This window comes from Scardinius erythrophthalmus, assembly GCF_964197995.2.
Source record: "Scardinius erythrophthalmus genome assembly, chromosome: 3".
NCBI classification, from domain to species: domain Eukaryota; kingdom Metazoa; phylum Chordata; class Actinopteri; order Cypriniformes; family Leuciscidae; genus Scardinius; species Scardinius erythrophthalmus.
The window spans coordinates 43,236,282-43,257,702 of NC_138223.1; the positions used below are offsets into that span (position 1 = coordinate 43,236,282).

Here is a 21,421-nt window from a genome sequence, read left to right on the forward strand (position 1 = left end):
TCAAATATAGCCTCAAATTTGCGTACTAATTTGGGTTTAAATACAAGGTAATATCTCAAATAACCTGCCTAATTTTTTGAATGAATTGTGAGGATGTGCCACCAGGATCATGTGATCAAAAATTACTTCCGGCTGCATCCGAAATCACATACTCTTTTGAGTAGGTAGTACTTATTTTGAGTAATTACTTCACAACCAATAAAGAAGTACGTTTTATATAAGGTGTGTACTGTGAATGAATCTGGCCGTACTACCTTCGGCATGTTGTCATTATCATGTGACCTACCGGCGCTTACAAATCCTCTCCCGTGGCCTCGTTAGTGTTCATCGTAGGCACACTTAAGAATCTCACCGGAAGTAGGAGGTTATCCGGGTACTTTTTGCTTACTCTTATGAGTAGCCTACTTAATTCGGACATACTTCTTTTGTCACATATCGTTTTTCGCCTATTATATAATATTTCACATGCAGCCATTGCTTTTTGTTTTTGTCCATGGATGGTCCACAATTGCCCACATCTGCATCTGTTTAATTATTTTCATTTAGATAGCCTCAGATGACAATGACAAACATGAACACAGCAGAACTTTATTAGGATAAACACAAAACATGAGTGCTTAAAGGGATAGTTCACCCAAAAATGAAAATTCTGCCATCATTTACTCTCCCTCAAGTTGTTCCAAACCTGTATGATTTCCTTTCTTCTGCTAAACACAAAAGAAGATATTTTAAAGAAGGTTGTTAATTAAAGAGTTGCTGGTCCCCATTGACATCCATAGTATCTTTTTTTTTCCTACCATGGAAGTCAATGGGGACCATCAGTCGTTTGGTTACCGACTTTATTAAAAATATCTTCTTTTGTGTTCAGCAGAAGAAAGAAAGTCATACAGGTTTGGAACAACTTGAGGGAGAGTAAATGATGACAGGATTTTCACTTTTGGGGGAACTATCCCTTTAACTGTAAAATGATACAGACAAGTTTCACATATAAGGGGTCGAGCCTGTTTCTTCAGGTTTCATTTTATCCATGATTAAAAATGTGTGAACATGATTACAACTCATATTGAACATACTGAACTTCTCACTAAATATGACATGGAAATCCCATCCTTAGAGCTCCCAATGGAGTTAACAGAGAATTATACAGTGATGAGATTTGGCTAGACTTTGAACTTCCGAGTCTCATTTAGCTCGTTGTGTGTGTTGTAAGTTGCCCTACAACAATGGCGCAAAGGTCACAACTCACTTGAACAAGCAGCATTCAAATTAAGTAGGCCAATAAAAACATCTAATATTGTGTGTTGTTACACTCCTGCAAGTGTAATTGGTGATCGAACAAACATCAGCTTCCTGAGAGTATGGAGGTTTAATGCGATTGAAGTCAAACAGCTAAGTTCTGCTTTTCCCAAACACAAATACAGGCATAAATAAAAGCAACAACATAAAATTACACAAAATAAACCCATCACTCTCTTTAGCTCATTCTTGATATGAAAATACACCCTGATTTCTCACAATGCATCATATTTTAATCATTGCGAGTAAATTAAGGCAGAAACTGTGTAAATGCAGCACAATCCCTCTTGAGACGTTTAATGTACATGACGTCTTTTTTTAAATACACTTCCTGGTCTCATTGTGAACGATTCACCAGTTCACATTATTCCAATGAAAATTGGACTTTCTTAACAGTCTCCCCGTAGTCAATAATTTTATCCCATAAAACTAATCTTAGATCGCCAAAATTACATACTTAGTTTTTCCTTGAAAAAAAAAATTCTTCATGCATTAAAATAGCTTGAATGTAACTCTACACCCTTGCCTCATTTGGTATACGCGGTATTATGAAAATGTAAATTAGCCCCGCCTCCACTCACTCACTCCAGCTCAGAGATCCACTCGTTGACGATCACACGTTGATCTGATTGGTTACAAGGTAGTTTGTGACATCAGAAACACCAGCGTTTTCACACCGTGTTTTTGAGACTGTCTTTGGTTCACTGCAGTTTTAAGGAGAAAATACTCAGCAATGGTGTCGACTTATGAATGTACACATGGTTTGTCTTAAAGCACATTAAAAACACCACATAGACATATAAACATTAAAAGCTTGATTTTCACCACAGGGGGACTTTTAAATATAACTTGCTCCACCCCTGAAACAACGTCCCTTTCAGGTGGCATCACTGAGCCTTTTCACTTTTAAACCCCATCCTCTTTTTTTTTTTTACTCTGAATACATGGCGTTCTGAAAGTTAGATTTCATGCATTACCGCTGTTGTGTCGCACCTTAACAGTTTGACAGCATCTACACTGAATGTGTCAAAGTGAAAGAATTAGCGTGCGTGGAGTACGTCAGCAATAGAACATTAAGTTTACTGTGGTTGTCTCTTCGGTATAGACAGCATTACTGATTGTAATCAGCTCTTTTTTCTTTTGCCGCGTCGTTTAGTGCCTTTCATGGTCCGAGTAGACTCAGCGGTACAGTTCACTTTAGGGTCATTTATCCAAGACCAGATCTTTATCATGTCCTGTGGGCTCCTGGGATGGACCAGAATTAAACTTTGGTAAGCACATGGATTCTCTCTGTTCTTCTCCTCAATGTCAAAGGTCTTAAATCCCACGTGTTTCTCCGGTACCAGTCCCAGTCTCTGCAGACACATCCCAGTGTACACATCATCAATCGGGTACAACATGACCAGACGAGAGATCTTTCTTAGCCGCAGTCCCAAATTTCCCGAATACAGGTAGCCTCCTCCACCCGCGTACGGAGGGTAGCCCCCCAGAAACACACTCTCTGGGATATAATACTTGAGGTTTCTGCTCCGGTGTGGGCCGGCATTGGTAATTACGTCACCAATAAAAAGATCCTTAGTGCTGGACATCGAAAAGTTGCCTAGGTAGGTCAGAATATGGTGCGTGTTGACGAAAACGTCATCATCGCCTTTGAAGACGAATTGAGCAGAAGCGCAATGTGTCCCAAACCACTCCAAAAAAAGGATTTCTTTCAAGGTGAGATTGAAGAACGTGTCCCGGTAATCCCATTGCACAACGTCGCCGTACAACGCCGCTTCGTGCTTGACCATATCCGACAAGTTCGGGAAGTGGTCCGATGCAGTCGTGTTCCCAAGTAGGAAGACAGTGGCGATGCGCCGGCCGTCGAGGAAACCCGCGCGACCCCATGATTCCCGGATGGCTTGCCGTCGGTCGAAATGTGGCGCAATGGACTTTATCACAAACAAAAGGTACGGCGGTTCAGAACACACTTTGGGTGCGTCTGTTATCAACGGGTACGACCTACATTCCATGTACAATAGGAAATCCTGGAATCGCTGTGGTAGGGAACTGAAGTCCTCAATCTGTGTCAGCACTCTGCCGTTTGCCCGGCACGGACTTGTGCGATTTAGCCAAAGTGGGATTCCCCGAAAGTCACGAGGAGGCTCGCTGCCATTCACAAGGGGCAAGTAGTAGATGTCGTCCAAACGCTCCTGCTCCCGATTCCAGAACGCCTCACTGACTTTCGGCTTCTTCCAGAACACTTTGGGCATCATTTTATGCCGCTTGGAGATGCCCTGCTCCTTCCCGTAGCTTCGGGACACTTCCACCATGATGTAGATGAGGAAATTGGCTAACATCAGCACTCCGAGCATCTTGGTCCTATTCCAGTTGCTATTCATTTTGAAGATGCCCTCGACACCTATAGACACAGAAGGAGATTCATTACCTATTGGGATACAGTCTGGAAACAGAGGTGTGGATGGTCTACAGAAAATGCTGGAGAAAGTGGGATGGGCAAACCTCAATGACATGGAAAGTGGAGGAATATGTTACTTATGTTGGATAAAAAGTCAGTTAGTATGGACTTCATCCCAAACAGAATGTGTTAAAACCTCAACCATGAGAGTACTTTGCAAAACCTTTACTGATACGGTGTATTAAGACTCTGTTTACTGTATGACAGTGTGTTAAAATCATGAATATCAATCAATTTTGATCTGTGACACTTACATACTTGGTAATAAATCTAATTTATTTCCACAAATGTAAGTGACCCAGATCAGAATTGAAATTCATGCATTTATACACCAAGGACGATAATGATAAAGTTTTAATAATCATTATAATTCTCAGAATAGGGAAGTCCTCAACAATTTTTGTCCAGCTGATGAACTATAAAAACATTGAGAGTCAATCAGAATCACATGACTTTAACGAGATTAAGCATTTAAAGCAGCAGTATGCGCTAATAATTAAGAAGACAAAGTTAGAATCTCAAAGGGTTCATATCAGGTGCTTCATATATATAGAACCTAAAGGGGTTCCATCATGGAATCGTTTTATGGGTTAAGTTTTAATTAACATTTTTAGTTTTAATTACATTTTATGAATTAAAATTTGTAAACATACTTTGAAATAACCCGTTAAACATCTCATTATTCCCCAATTCTAAGTCGCTTTGGATAAATGCGTCTTCTAAATAAATAAATGTAAGTGTAAACATGAAATTGACATTTCTCCTTGTATAGAACCTTTTTGGCATAAAGGGTTCTTTGAAATTGAGCCAAGAATCCTAGGGTTCTATATAGAACAGCACTGAACCTTTATTCTAAGAGTCACTTGTCTTTGTAATTATCGTTCTTGGTGTGAACAGACCTTTATTGTCCTAATGCAGGTTCCTGTTTTTATTATGCACAATTCATTACATTGTTGCATGTTATTTCAAATGAAAAACAATGTCACCCTAATAAAACGACTTTCTCCATGCCACAAATTGCTCTTATTTTAATTTATTTTCTTTCTTTTTTTCATTAAAATTACTTTTTTTTAGCTTATTAACAACATATTTAGATAAAAACAGCATCAAAAATGTCTGAAAAATGAATGTCCAATCATGTTGTGGACCACATTTTAAACGTCATCTGAACAAATGTACAAACAAATGGATTCGAGTTGGTAACCAGAATTGAGCACTATAGGTTTATGGTGTTAGTGCAGCACATTATCATACCTCAACTCAAAAAAGAAGCATGCTCATGCAAAAACACACACTAACCACAACCTATTATTAATTTGTCAAAAGGAAGGTGCAAAGAGCAACCTTTCATTGTTAATTTTAGTAGACAAGTAAAAAGAACTTCCTGGAATGGTTCATCCAGAAATTAAACTTGTCATTGTTCACTCACCCATATCATTACAGCTCTTTTCTACATATACGCAAAAGTGCAATAGAACCATTTTGGGTTCCTGCAATTGGAAGGTTCCATGGATGTTAAAGATTCTTAATGGATCCATCAATGCTAATAAAGAACTTTTTTTAAGAGCATATACAAACGGCTAAATTTACAATAAAACTAAATAATTAGGGATGCAACGATATGAACATTTTGGCCGATATCGATAACCGATAATTCGTTATATTTGAAAGCCGATAACCGATATATTGGTCGATAAATCTAAATCCAAATTTTTATATCATTTTTGAGAGCCTGATTACAAAAACTAAAGTCTCACCATTAACAGCCATGTCCCAAGCACACAATTATAATGCTCTCATTATGATTTCATGCAGCCTATATGACAGCACATGTTGCACTGAACTCTATTTTCCTTTTTTGAAGTGATTCTAATCATATTTCAAGCAATTCAAAACCATTATGGCAAACAGGGCGAATCTGAAGTGTCTCAGCTGAAGGAAATAATACATTATTTATCTGCTTTAATATATCGGCCCAATTTTATTATCAGGCAAATTATGATAACATTAAAAATGAACATTGAAATAACATTATGATAACAAATTATGATAACATTAAAAGTGGCCGATATATCGTGCATCCCTAAAAAAAAAAAAAAAAAGACTTTTGAAGTCAAAATCATAGCATTGTGCATGTAAAACCTCAATTTAAGTCTTTCGACACACAAAGCTGAAGGCTTTCAGAAGGCTCAGTATAAAAACTATTCTTCTGTGTACCGTAAAAACAGCAGCAGGTTTGAATGACATAAAGATGAGTAAAACAGGACAGAATTTTAATTTCAGGATGAACTTCTCCTTTAAGAAAGCGTCAGCTAACACATAGATGTCAGTAAAACGTTAAAGTAACGGTTGGTCCGTGACTCACAGCGAGGGCATCTGCAGGGTAAGTCTAGGGTGAGATCCATGAGTGAATCCGGTGGGAAGCGTCCAGGGTTTCTCCTCCTGCGACTGTACCTGAACAGTAAGGGATGAACCTGCTGCATATCAGCCAATGATTCATACCAAAACCAAGGTCTCTCTCTCTATCACACTCTCCACACCATCCAAACATTCCCCTTTCAACCTGTTTTCTTCCTAATATCTGTCTTTCTTTCCTGCTCAAGCTTAGTGTTTAGCATCACCCTGAATTTCATGTAATGTCACATGCTTCCTTCTCTCATTCCTCGAACACATCATGTGTTCCTCATGACACCAATTACAGATGTGCAACGTCAGACTCTCGTGTAGCCAGGCCTTTGACTAAATAGCTCTGGTATTCAGTTTATTTTGTCTCACTAACCCTGGAAGAGACCGTCTGACTGGCATGTTAAGCAATCGATCGATAGTTTAGGGATGGTTTATGTAGCTGCTAAGCAAAATAGAGGCCAAAAGACGAGGCCTCATGATATTCAGCCTCTGAACATTGATGTCAGCTTGTCATATTTTGCATGCAATACAAAACATAACGTGGCGTGCCGAAGACTGAACGAAGACTGAATGGCAACAGGTCCATTTTATGACTGCAATTTAGACCTTTTCCCAGCATGACATTACCTACACTCCCACAGGGAAAACTTTCCACACTGTGACTCAATGCTATCACTTCTCTCGGCTTTTAACAGTTTTTTGGTGCAAAAGTCCATTAGTAGAGTCCAATCCAGACACAATCACAATCCCTCTCTGTCGGTTCAGCCCTCTTCTTTATAGGCCACATGCATGTTTTGTGCAGCATTTAAGAGTGACTAACACAACAGCAACTTCTAGATTGGCAATGGAAATAAGAATGCAACAGAGAAAAAGAAAAAGAATTAAGAAAATCGGTAAATTTTACATCAGAACTAAAATGTTTTTAGGATGCAATCACTTTAAATTTAATGTCATACTAAAGTGTCACGCACCATTACAGTACACACATATTAATCTCCTAAAATACTGTTTTTTTAAACAAACTATTTAAAAGGGTGGTTGATTATGATTTCACTTTTCTAACTTTAGTTAGTGTGTAATGTTGCTGTTTGAGCATAAACGACATCTGCAAAGTTACAACGCTCAAAGTTTAAAGCAAAGGAAGATATTTGCTTTTAAAGAAATTGTTTTTTAAGGACTACAACAAACGGCTGGTAGGGACTACACGACATTCCTCCCGGGTTAGTGACATCAATAACCCTAAAATGTACATAAACCCCGCCCATGGGAAAGCGATTTATAGATTATCATGACAGAATATGCTAATCAATGACTAGAAAATTACTACACACAAGCTACATAAATTCATCAACAAACCATTCAGAAATGTCCTGTTACATTCAACATGTTGTCAATTCTTCTGAGTCTCTCCATCATTGTCTGACTCCGGTTTGAACATAAAATGCTAAAAGTTGTTGACATTTTCAGTGCATGTCTGTGTGAGGTAAAAGGACACTAGCTCTTGAAGCTCCGCCCCCTGTGCCGGGAGCAGCAGCTCATTTGCATTTAAAGGGACAGACACAAAAACAATGCATTTTTGCTCACCCTCAAAAAGTGACAATTTTAATATGCTGTATACAAATATCTGTGGGGTATTTTGAGCTAAAACTTCACATACACACTCTGGGGACATCAAAGACTTATTTTACATCTTGTGAAAAGGGCATTATACACCCCTTTAAGTATTTTGTGACATAGGCTACTTGTGATATCTGTAATAGAATGCGTAATAATTGCAATGTACCAACATTTAATGCTCTTAAAGTTGGCATGCACCTGAAGCTGAGATAGTCTTGTCTTCTTTATTGTGAGTGAAACAACAAACAAATGTAAACAAAGAACAAATGTAGGGCGGGACTTGACCTTGTCCATCGGGAATTGATTGGATCATTGTGATTTGCTATTGGTCAATCACATCTGAGTGACAAGTTGCACCAACAGGTTGTTTGTTCGGACCGTTTATTTGGACTACATTTTTTTTATTTAGAGTGCTTCACGGAATCGTTTAGACCGAATTCGAAGTTAACAACTTGGAACATGACAAAGAAAACCAAAACATTGCTACGTAAAGGCTAAAAAGGAGAAAATGTTGTTTTCCTTTAGACATATTTGTCTCTTTCTGAAAACGGTGATTTTAAAGGTGTAGTCAACATCCTGAAGGCATAGGCTAATGTTTCACTGTACTGTAAACAGCAATGAGTGGTGTGTGTGTGTGTGTGTGTGTGTGTGTGTGTGTGTTCATTAGATCTCGGAGTACACACATGTTGATTCTCCTGTCATTACGAGGACTTTCCACAGGCGTCATCATGGTTTATTCGCTAAAGCTCAGGTAGCCTATTTTTTTAAACAGTGTTGAAACTGTGAACGATCCTTAAAGCAATAGTTCACCTAAAAATGAAAGTTCTGTATTTTTTTCACCCTCGTGACATTTTAGATACATATGGATTTTTTCCCCAACATTTTTATTTTATTTTTAAGATTCAACAGATAGGCCTATAATTTCTTTACCGTGGGAGAAACCAGGAAAAGCCAAAAGCAAAATGAACGTGGTCCATATCTTAACTTTATTCAGCCATATAATAGCTTTATGTGAGAAACAGACTGAAATTTTTACCCAAAATTTCAAATATGGTGAAGGTTGGACATCAATAAAAAATATTATTGGTTCTCAAGTGTGTCATAGCCAAATTTCCTGATGTCCAACGTGCAGCATTTTTTTCCACATATTGGTCATGCAGATTATGTTGTCATAGGCGTAATTTGCGGGTGAGGCGGGAGGGACACGTCCCCCTTTTTGCCAGGGTTGATGTTGTCCCCAACAATTTTTTTAAACATCTTCACAGATTTACCTAATGCAAAACAACATATCCAGATGACGTTCATTTATAGATATAGTAGATGTAAGAATGAAACTATCACATTAAACATGAGTTCTCAATGCACTATTGAAATTGACATTGTAATTTTTTTTTTTTTTTTTTACATATCTGATATAGCATTGTATTAGCAACATTCAGTGGTCACTGTATAGATGTCAAAGGATCTATGTAAAAAAAGTCTTTAATTTTTGTACTTTTGTTTCCCACAAAATAAACAAACAAACTCATACAGCTTCGGAAAGACAAGATGTGAGAAAATAATGATAAAAGTTTCATTTTTGGGGCGAACTAACTATCCCTTTAAGGATTTGGCAGATAGATAGATAGATAGATAGATAGATAGATAGATAGATAGATAGATAGATAGATAGATAGATAGATAGATAGATAGATAGATAGATAGATAGATAGATAGATAGATAGATAGATAATTTGTTGAAATTAATAATAATAAAACGCCTTATAAATATCAGGGTGGTGAAAGTGACTAACAGACCTACCAAAATTAAAACATTCATATCTAGTAGGCTATATACGATCACCATCGTTATTTTTTAATTCAGTAGACACATTCTATCTATTTAGGCATTTCTTTTTTGTCCTAACTCGTTACTCTTATCTAGTCTGATTTACCTGTAGCCTACGTGTAGGTGCGTGGCAGCTGCGACTCTCACCTTTATAACAGCGACTCACAACTGATGTTTCTTTAAAGAAGGGACATTTTCCTCTGTCAGAGATTTTCCTTTGCCCGAAGTCCACCGAACGGAACTTCCCTCTGTTATTTATTTCTTTAATAAACTTGAAAGTCCCGTTTACAGTGAGTCTTCTTCCATGCTAGCGTGCCAGAGAGCGGTAACGCATGTACTCGAGCAGGTCAGAGTCTCTTCACGCGCGAACCCCTCTGACCACGGCCGCGCGCACGGGCACGGGCACGCACGTGCACAGGTTTAGCTCTGCCAATGGCAATTTTGTATAATCATCACAGAGTTAAGCACGGCGAAAACGCCCGTTACTATTTGCAATGTGTACACATTATGTTTTGCTTTACATGTACTGATATCAACAGGTTTAGGGGTGGGGTTAGGGTTGAGCCTATATCATCACCTACTTATAAATACCACTGTGTCTACAAGATGTCCTCTAAATGTTTGTGTGTGTGTGTGTGTGTGTGTGTGTGTGTGTGTGTGTGTGTGTGTGTGTGTGTGTGTGTGAATTCCTGATCACTGCCTAAAACTTGCCTCAGGGTACCAAACCCATTCTTCACATTGAAAGCACATTATGCATATAATATATTCACTTTATATGTATGTTTTATAACCCCATTCAGTTATTTGAACTTATTTCATACCTTTAACTCCAATTGTCGTGACCAGTTTGGGATTTTGAACTCAAGTTTTAAAAAATTAAACAATCTATTTGTGAGTTGAAAAAAATGTTATTTTCAAGTTGAGTTTACTCATGTTTTTAAGGCAGCTTTTGTTTCTAAGTTAAACCAATTGGAAATGTTTTACATGCAAAAAATAGCCAACAATGAAGGAATGACATTTAATTAAACATTACAACACTTTTTCTTTGCCACACTATACGCCCTATAGCAGTCCTTTTAAAATATGTTCTGCATTACGTGGAAGGCTGCAGTCTGAAAAATGTTTTATAGTCTATTGATTTTTCATGATTCACTTAAATGGCTTTGTTACGTAAAAGCAGTGGAAAATGAATGCAGCCACCATAAACAGTTATCATGTCATTTTATTTATTTATATCTTTCCCATTATTAAAGTATCTGTCCTTTTAGTATTTATACCTTTACTTAGTAAAAGTAAAATCAAATTAAGCATAATGTATTCAAATGGTCCTCTGCTGTTTTTAATATTAGTATTCTGACAGCAAATTTGATAGGCACTCAATTTCACTATAAATAAAACTAAGATTCTTTGCTATTTTCATTTTAGTAATGAGAATCATTTAATGTAAGAGAGATCAAATGTTTTTTTTGTTCAAATCAAATATTCTCCTGATATTTGTTAATCCTATCTCAACCTAACAGTATTCTATTCTATTCTATTCTATTCTATTCTATTCTATTCTATTCTATTCTATTCTATTCTATTCTATTCTATTCTATTCTGTTCAGCACAATAAACCCGGAGTGGCAGCATTAACAGTTGGTTCTGTCAGTATCAGGCTTGTAAAACGAACAAATGACTCATTATTCGAATGAAATCATTAGTTAGCAGCACATTCACAGCTTCTGCCTCATTGTTTAAATTTGCGCGCCGTCATGGCTTTCTTCTGAGATGTTTACATTGCTTCATTGCGATCAATCATCACTAGTAAACTCATATGATACTTTTCAAAGGCCACAATTACACCCATTGTCTTCTCATCTGAATAATTAATTGGTTGTCCACCAGCTCTTAGGCTGTTCAAACCCCACATTTGTTGTAAATGAGAGAACGAGGACCATCTGTCTGAGGTCGAGCAGGAACAAAAGCACACTGACGTGTTTGGTCTATGATAAACAACACACAACAGTCTTTGTCTGGTTCACATCCAGATATTCACACCTGCGCGACCTGACACGTCACACGTCTCAACCCGTTCACCTGATGGGTGTTAACTCTTCTTAAATATTTAAACAGAATGGGTGCCATCACAGTTCATTAGTAAAAGCTGAGTCTCGAAACAGACAAAGTAAAAGATAAAGGGGTACAAAGTAGCATCCAAATTTTAACAAAATCAAATTGTCTTTATACCTTTATAAAATAGGACATTTTTATATATTAAAAAAAAAATGTATAAGTTGTTTCATTTCCTATTCATTTCATTTGAAGTTGACAATTTTATTTTCTAACAATATACACTGAATAAAAGCAAAATAATATATATATTTTATACAAACATTCGTGCATTTAAAACGAGCTTTTTTTGTGTGTTAAATTATGTTTTATCTAAAATATATATTTTTTACAACAAACAAATGGCATTTGTTTCATAATAGACACTTATTTTTATCCTAATCATGAACAACATACCATTTATCTTTGTTAAAATATGGGAACAGTGGTCTTATCTATAAATAAGTATAGATTGATGACCTTCGCTCAAAAGCACAGCGGTAATAAAGACGGATCATATTAGTCTACATCTGCTGTTCCTAGAACACTAAATCATTTCACACACATAATAAATATAAACTCGCATACATCAAGAAGATTTACAGGTCCATGTCAGATCATTCAGTCACCTGCCCTGCCACTAGAGGTTATTACTTCATTTAATTATTAAATGACTACGTAAAAGCACCATTATCCCTGTGAAGTGAGTAAGGGAGTGTTCACACTTGGCATGTTTGGTTCAATTTAAGGGTTTGGTTCAATTTAAGGTCACACTTGTAGTTCAGGTTGCTTGGTTCGTTTGGTCCTCCAAAAGTTTTGCGAAGGAACGCCCATCCCAAATTTTTTCCCCCAGCACGTCCCTTCAGGGGCTCCATAGTCAAGTCCATCAAAGTATATTAGTGGAAAACTAACACTGAAATAATACAGAACCTAAAATCCTGTGAGATGAAAACTTTTTTTTTAATAAACTCACAGATATCAAAGTTTGAGGTTTGACAATGATTATTTATGATGAAAATAACAATACAGCACTTAAACACATTCTCTCTCTCTCACACACACACACACACCTATAAACACGCAGATACGCTCTAGCTGCGGTGCACGACGCTGTCGATGCTCTCCTGAAGCTCTGCCATCTTCTTCAGCACCAGATTCACCTTCTGCTCATCAAACTCCAAACACACAAACTCAGAGCTCTGAAGTAGAGAGAGAGAGAGAGAGAGAGAGAGAGAGAGAGAGAGAGAGAGAGAGAGAGAGAGAGAGAGAGAGAGACCGTTTACATTCAGTACGATGAAGAGACCCAAAATCATTTAACAACACATAACGTGTAATATCAGAACTGCTGCTGACTCGGCTGTTAGAGTCCACCCGCATCAACACAGCGGTGTAAGATTCACCGCACGGAAAACACTCTAAAAGTAGTTTCCACATCAATCCTCAGAATTCTGAACTTGTTATTTAGAATCAATAAATAGAATGTTTTTAAGCAATCAGATTAGATTGGCATCTCCAAATGGTTTTCCTGGAATTCTTGATTCTGATTGGTCAGTCAGCATTCTGTGAACAAGTTTGTTTGCACAGTGATGCTAAACTGTTCATAATAATAATAATAATAATAAACTTTATTTTATAAAGCGCCTTTAAAAGCAACTTCTCAAAGCGCTGTTCACAAACTAAGCAATACAAAGCTCTAATAATAAAAGTAACATCAACAATCAAATGCTAATTTAAAAAAATAACTCTTAAGTCTACCTTTAAAAATGTCGTAGCTCTGAGCTTCCCTAAGATCAAGAGGCAGAGAGTTCCAAAGACAGTGTCATCATTGTCTGAACTGGTTTCCTACAGAGTTTCTTATCTCTCATTTCAGTGTGAACCAATTTTTATGTTAATCGCAACGTCCAAAATCGTGTATTGAGTAGGTACTACTATTTGAAACAAAAAAAGTTTGTTCTATATAGTGTGAATATGGGTAGTATGAACGAAATTCTGACGTACTACATACGCCATGTTGTTACGGTCACGTGACCCACCAGTTATGGCTTCACCTCCATTCATAAACCCTCTACTATGTATTCAGATACTATTGGTGTTTTTCACATGCTATATAGCATAGAAGTATTTGTTTCGGACAAATACCATTTATCTTTTTTTTAAATGGGAACAGTGGGCTTATCTATTCTCAACATAATTTTGATCTTTGATTCTGGGAAGTATTTGTTTCGGTTGGAGTGCACTTCCTGGGAAAACCGTGAACTTAAAAGTACATTTAGCCTACAAATCTGGCATGGGTTCTGATCACCCTCATGACTTATTCTGTAACTTATACCTCATTATGCATTAGTTACAGGGCAGCAAAAGAATAGTGTTAAAGCTTTTTTATGGTAAAAATTATCCAGAAGGGCAGAAGAATGGGACTGACAAGAATGGGAGTGTCCGTGTCCGTGTCCGTGTCCAGTGTCCATGCCGATGTCCGTGTCGGTGTCCGCGCCGGTGTCCGGTGTCCATGTCCAGTGTCCGTGCCGGTGTCCAGTGTCCGTGCCGGTGTACGTGTCTGTGCCAGTGTCCAGTGTCCGTGTCTGTGCCGGTGTCCATGTCCAGTGTCTGTACCAGTTTCCATGTCCAGTGTCCGTGCTGCTGTCCGTGTCCATGTCCGTGCCGGTGTCTGCACCGGTGTCTGCGCCGGTGTCCAGTGTCCGTACCAGTGTCCATGTCCGTGCCGGTATCTGTGTCCAGTGTCCGTGCCGGTGTCCATGTCCGGTGTCCGTGTCCATGTCCGTGTCAGTGTCTATGTCCGTGCTGGTGTCCGTGTCCGGTGTCTATGTCCGTGTCCATGTCTGTGCCGGTGTCCAATGTCTGTGTCCAGTGTCCAAGTCCGGTGTCCGTGCCAGTGTCTGTGTCCATGTCCATGTCCGTGCCGGTGTCCAATGTCCGTGCCGGTGTCCATACCGGTGTCTGTGTTCATGTCCGTGCCAGTGTCAATGTCCGGTGTCCGTGTCCAGTGTCCGTGTCCATGTCAGTGTCCAATGTCCGTGTCCAATGTCCATGCCGGTGTCCATGCCGGTGTCCGTGTCCATGTCCATGTCGGTGTCAATGTCCATGTCGGTGTCAATGTCCATGTCCGGTGTTCTGTGTCCATGTCCAGTGTCCATGCCGGTGTCCGTGTCCTTGTCGGTGTCTAGTGTCCATGTCCGCGCCGGTGTCCATGTCCAGGGTCTGTGCCTGTGTCCATGTCCATGCCGGTGTCCGTGTCCTTGTCCAGTGTCCATGTACGTGTCAATGCCGGTGTCCGTGTCCGTGTCCAGTGTCCATGTCCGCGCCGGTGTCCATGTCCAGGGTCTGTGCCTGTATCCATGTCCATGTCGGTGTCCGTTTCCATGTCCGCGCCGGTGTCCGTGTCCAGTGTCCATGTCCATGTCAGTGGCCAATATTGTAGTATCATGCAACAGTGTATTCTATCAGTTCAGTTCTGGCGCCTCCATCTCAACATACTGTACAATGCGACGTACATTCACATCACATGTTAAGGAAGAGGTAGAGATACACTCACGGGACACTGCATTTCACAAAAGTTCATTATTTGAATGTGATTTAAAGCCTTGCCGGTTAAACATTTCATTAGTGTGCTGGTAAGCTGTTCTAACATATGCTTTTCTGAGCACGTACACCTGAAGCACATACATTAGAATCAGTGTATAATTGATACAGTTAAGTCTATGTAGTGTTTTATATTTATATTGCTTCTGTTAAATACACCTCCTGTGTATAAAAAAGCACTGTTTATTTCATTTGTATATTATATGTTGTGTATACGTTATGTCTATCTTTGTTCTTCTCTTTTAATAACAAAGAAAATAATGACAAAGATTTTTATCTTCGCCACTTTGGCCTAAATGTCTGCCATTTTATTTTATTTTATATTTTGTTGCCTTGTAAGGCTTTGTTTTTAAATAGGGACATTAGTTTGGCTGTGATACTCAAGTTACTTGCAAAATAGTAAAACCAACATGAAAAAGAATCATGATATATATATATAGGCTAATCTTTTTTTTTTTTTTTGCCATATCGCCCAACCCCTAATGTCAAGCCCCTTTTGTATAGTCACAATAACCATATCACATAACCTGTAACCAGAGCGACTAAAGTAAATAAAATAACATCGGAAAGCATAATTGACAACGATTTTTAATAAACAAGCTCAATTAAGGTGCAAATTCATCTGTGCAAACTAGTTGCTGGAAAACAGAAACATGATCTGATATCTCACTCTACGGATGTGACAGACAACTAGGCAACAGGTCAGCCCTGAAAAATGAATCAAGTCGTTTAGGTTAGAAAATGCAATTTTCACTCTTTTTAATAACTGAACTATACAGTATATAACCATATTGGACTGTGGATGTGTGAAAATCTCGTTTCCTCCTTGCCACCCTAACAAAAACACGGCACTGAGAATGATTTGAGGTTTTATCATGCAGTAATTGATCTCGTGACCCAGAATGAAGAATCAATCTCCGCTTTTAGCATCTTTGTGGCCGTGATGAGGGACCCTTATGCTCTCCCGCTGCTCGGAAGAGAATTGAATATCCAACAGTCCCCTATTCTCTGAGCATGAATAATACGGCGTGTAATGCAGCTCTCTGCACACGGCACCAATTATACCAAACAATTAGAGCACTCAGACAAACAAACGGTCTGAGAGCCACTTACAGCTGAAAGGAGGCTCCTCTTACAGTGCAGAATGTGCATTTACACAAAAATACTAATCAATTAGGGCTGGGCGGTATGACGTTATCGTGGTGATGGTATAAAATGTCTATCGTTAGAGATTTTGCTATATCATGTTGCCTATATCACAGCATGCAAATATACACGTATCACAAAACTACTGATACTTTAGTGAGATGAAACGCATGAAAGCAACAAAGAGCTGGACTTGCTTGAAAGGAGATATTAAGTGCAATAAGTCGTGAAAAACAACTCGAGTGCTCGCGCTGACTGGCACACTGCCAAGTAGATGTTCAATGGTTCACAAAACTCACGGTTCGGATCATATTATAGTGTTTGGGTCACGGATCAGACAATTTTTTAGATCAGCTAGAAAAAATATATTTTGGGGTTGGGGGGGTTGGGGGGGGGTGGGGTGACTTTGCTTTCCATTTATTACTTAAAGCACACTTTAAGTACTCCTATACCACAGCAAAAACTACTAGCCTAACTAATAAAGCTCAAACACTCTTAAAGGCAAGTGAACAGTCACAAAATAAGAACAAATACACAAGTCACAAGCACAGATAAATACAACACCCACAAAACACCCACCCACCCCTAAAATAAACAAAATAATTAAATAAAAAGTTTTTCCATATTTTCATAATTTATGCTTTCCATGGATTTTCAATGTAGTAGTTTCAGGAAAACCGTCATCATGGAAAGCAGAACTACTTTCCAGCAGTTTATTCAAATTTTCTGAACATCTGTCAGTCAACAAGAATTTAACTGTGCCATGGTATAATTTGAACAAAAATAACTTGCAGGTGAAACTTATCATTTCACCTGCAATTTGGACTATTATACATAAATAAAATAGGCCAGTTTGCATTACACTGACTGAATAAATAGTGCTTGTTCAACACTTGTCTGGCAGGTAGTTAATGCACATGCAACAACATGCCGTGCTGTCGGTTAAACTAATTATTGGTGCAAAAAACAAAAACAATGTAAGCTGTGCAGTTCCCAGAAGATGATTCAAAACCTCTGAACGTCATCTGTCAATCAAGAATGAAAAAATGTACCTGTACCAAGTAATAATTTTTTTTTTTTTTTTTTTATAAAAAAAAATGCCACAACTGGTAAGAAATCTTTTTTGGGGCATAAGATAGACATGATACTTAATATTTTCTATATTAGCTTCTACCTGTACAATAAATCTTGCTCATTCACTAATGCAAATCTTTGAAATCTTTGCTCATTCACTAATGCAAAATAATTTCACTACAGTATAATGCTATTTGTTAATATCTCTTAAATTTTAATATCAATGTAAACTCTTAAATACCCTCAGATTTCAACTTTGAGGCTTTCAGAGATTTTCCACATACTTTTCTCCACACACATCTCTGAACACCCACCCAACATGTCACAACTACTTACCAATGTGCAATCAAACACAGACAGGTGTGACTTAATTTTTTCGGGACATGTCTACACATATTTATGTGTGTGTGTGCGGTTACACCAGACTGAGCACCCACATTTCCCAAGCGATTGGCAGAAATTATCATCATCAATACTCTCAGGCCTTGTCCACACTAATACATTTTCATTTGAAAACATGCTTTTTCTCTCCGTTTTAGCCTTTCGTTTAGTTATGTGACGCATATTGTACTCATAGATGTCTATAGTTAGTTACACCGGCATTGTTGTGCCTGCTATTTACTTTGTGTTGCTAAAGAGAAATGTTCTTTTGTAGACTCTTCATATTAAATTCCTCGCAATTGCTGTCCTGCCGCAAAACATGATGAAAATTCACCCTTCGCAGGGAGTTTGATTGACAGGCGATCTGACCAATCATAATCCGCCATACGCTGAATCCACCATTTTGTCTGACAAAGCAGTCAGGAGAGTTAGTAGATTAACGTTGAAGGACTTGAACTTGAACGGTTATGTTTTTATTACCTTAGAATGAGCCATTTCTGTCTACATACACCGCGGGTCCCCTTACATTGAAATGGCCATTTTGTGCCTCCATGTTTCTACAGTAGCCCTAAACGGACAAACTGCTCTACAAAGCGTGTTTCGTCACTACATTGTTCTTCATGCAAAGATGCTAGCTTAAGTCAGCGAATTAAACACTGACACAATGATGAACAAGTAACAATAATATTCGCAATAACATATCGTTTTACTGAATAATTAAGTAAACCTAATTCCTTAATTTATCTTTGTAAAGAAACCTCATTGCTGAACTGGCTACTCTCTGCTGTCTCATGCTGCGTTCACACCAAACGCGAATATGCATCTAAATTTGCGCCTGCCGCGTCTAGTTATACGCGTGACCACTTTGTTCATTCGCGCGTCAAGAGCGAAATCGACGCGCGTAAAAACAAAAGTTTGAAGCGACACACCTGTCCTGTGATTTTTTTTGTTTTGTTTGTTTTTATACACTAAATTGTGATTGTTGTCTTTACATTATATTAATAATGTTTCATATAATCTAGAATAGATATGGAATAAATAGCATTCAATACAAAATGAGTATCTCTCACATATTGAAATCGACTTTTATGTTTTTATTTGCTTTGTTGTGCATTTTTGTCATATTACAAAATAATTTATTGAGGCCAAACATAAAATAACATTATAAACTGTCACTTCACCACGTTACAGCAGCAAGCAGGCTCCTGATTGGTTAACGTGGTGCGAATTGACGCAGAAGTTCAGATTTTTCAACTCGGGCGGCAGACACGAATTCGCGTCAAACTAGCACAAATAAAATCATTTGCGCGTAACGCACTTAACGCGCCAGATGCTCAATTCGCGCCTCTAGGCAAATTTGCGTCTACCACGCCGCGCTAAACGCCTCATTCGCGCCACAAAACCTCCAGACGCGCGTAAACACGTCTTACCATTGACTTAACATTGAAATCACTCGCGCCAGACGCATATTCGCGTTTGGTGTGAAAACAGCATTAGACAACAATCTTTTCCTGTTGGCCACCGTAACTTCTGTTGGTTGCAATTCGCAACCTCACCACTAGATGCCACTAAAAATTACACACTGTACCTTTAAACTTGCATAAACTGAACCCTCATTTCTCACCTCCCCGGTGCGGCCGAGCTCTAACTCCACCAGTGCCACGGGGCTGTTGGACACCTGCCCCCTGCTGGCGGACGTGTGCAGGTCCACCCTCCACTTCAGGCCCCTGAGGCCGGGCTCCCAGCGGCTCTGAGCCAACAGACTCTCTCGCACCCGCGTCCGGTGGGTCTTCCAGAAGCGTCCCAGAGCGACCGCCTGCTCCGGGCTCACGCCTCCACCACCCTGCCTACGCGTCTGCGCCGTGAGGAACGCCTCCAGCTGCGTCTGATCCATGTCCGCTGATGCCATGGACTGAAGGAGGGAAAGACAGATCAGGTTAAGGGTGTAGTATGGGATAAATTATGATATTTGGCATTTTTAATTATTAGTATCGGCCGACAAGTTTTACTGTTTGGTTGATAGGAGTCAGACGCAGACTTTTATTTTTAACGTTATATGTGATAATGTAAACTGGTTCTTATGTTATTTGTTGCTGCCTTCTTTGACAAGTCACTGTTTAAAAGTGACTTTGTATGGATGCATGGAAAATTAGACTGAATATTAGACAGAACTACTAAATAAAATGAACAGTGTATGAAATGTATAAGAGTTTGCCTTACTGTTAGTAAAAATAACAGTATTGCAACTTTTTTTTAAACTATTTCTTTATTTGAATAAAATATATTAGGATTACAGAATCAAAACGTTTCTAAAGTATAAATCTGTTTATTTGACATATTTTACATTTTATAAGTATTTTAGAATATTTTGTAATTTAGTAATTATGTAAAACAAATAGCCTATAAAACTTATTGCAGCCAGCAACTGTTATGCATGAGTTATTTACTATCTTTAGATTAAATAATGTGATACATCACATTATATAAGCTTTGTAATATCGACCATCAACCACCTGCTCTCTAAGATATCAGCCATCGAAAAATCCATATCGTCGATTACTAAACTGTAGTTTACACTGAATACTACATGCTAAGTAAGGAATGAACGCATTATGAAATGATACACGTCCAGAGAGTGACATCTAACGACCTGGCAAACTAGCATTGGTGCTGCAAGAAATCTGCTGCTCTCTAGCGGTGGACAGACAAGGCAATCCACACCCGCATTTAGTTTTAAACAATGAAAGTTCTCTATGAAATGTTCCCGTTTGTATTTTGATGCAGAAATATCAACAAACGTCCCCGCTATAATGTAAAACTCGTATAGAGAGAGTGTATAGATACCTTGAGAAGCGACCTCATCTTGTCATGCAGCGCGCGGAACTCGTCCTGCGTCGTCTCGGCGTAGAGCTCATTCTTCAGAAACTCCTCTGTGATTTCTGTATTGCCGTAATAAAGTCTCTGTGTGATTCCGTTCAGTAAAGCGCTCACACATCTCTGGCTGTCCGCGTCAGCCATGTTGGATGTTGACAGGGGGTCATGTGATCCACGTCACGCGCAGCGCGCGCTCACTTCCGGTATTTTTCTGTTTAATATGAACCATGCCGTTAAATATTATATAAACATAAACATAATCCTCCTGGGGCCCAGAAATAGACTTTTGTCCACTGTAGTACGACATTATATTTTAGTGAATTTATCTGACACCATACACGTCACAGTTTTAGTTTGGATCTGCTGTAAAGAGTTTCACCATGACAACAACAACAACAGAACTCCTTGGTCTTTAAAAAAAAGACTGACATTAATTTAGTGATCAATGTAGCACTCTTATGGAAATATGATAATATTTCGTAATTATCATTTAAATATGACTTTTTTTATTGTTTGTCATAAATCAACAGCTCAAGAAAATGTTATGGGGTTTCTTATCCAAATATGACTTTCTATTACAAAACAAGGCATTGATTTCATACATGTCACTGTAGAGACCCCTGGGGCCTGTTGCATAAACCGCTTAGACTAGC

The 21,421-nt window shown here is 38.5% G+C and overlaps 2 protein-coding genes across 4 annotated transcripts; both read right to left on the reverse strand.

Moving 5' to 3' along the window:
• Nucleotides 1-722: 722 nt before the first annotated feature.
• b3gnt2a (UDP-GlcNAc:betaGal beta-1,3-N-acetylglucosaminyltransferase 2a) lies at nt 723-10,032 on the reverse strand. Of its 3 annotated transcripts, XM_081361383.1 has the most exons (3): nt 9,753-10,032; nt 6,120-6,202; nt 723-3,697 (listed from the first exon to the last, which is right to left on the reverse strand). In XM_081361383.1, exons 2-3 carry the CDS (start codon nt 6,157-6,159, stop codon nt 2,421-2,423), a joined length of 1,317 nt encoding a protein of 438 aa, XP_081217509.1. In that variant the 5' UTR covers nt 6,160-6,202; nt 9,753-10,032; the 3' UTR covers nt 723-2,420. The 3 variants fall into 3 exon arrangements, with proteins under 3 accessions (XP_081217509.1, XP_081217511.1, XP_081217510.1); XM_081361385.1 differs by lacking the exon at nt 6,120-6,202; XM_081361384.1 differs by lacking the exon at nt 9,753-10,032 and having other exon boundaries at nt 6,120-6,217.
• A 1,855-nt stretch (nt 10,033-11,887) lies between these two features.
• commd1 (copper metabolism (Murr1) domain containing 1) lies at nt 11,888-20,953 on the reverse strand. The gene is made up of 3 exons (XM_081361122.1): nt 20,739-20,953; nt 19,519-19,806; nt 11,888-12,895 (listed from the first exon to the last, which is right to left on the reverse strand). The coding sequence occupies exons 1-3, from the start codon at nt 20,910-20,912 to the stop codon at nt 12,788-12,790; spliced, it is 570 nt and encodes a 189-aa protein (XP_081217248.1). The 5' UTR covers nt 20,913-20,953; the 3' UTR covers nt 11,888-12,787.
• Between the last annotated feature and the right edge of the window lie 468 nt (nt 20,954-21,421).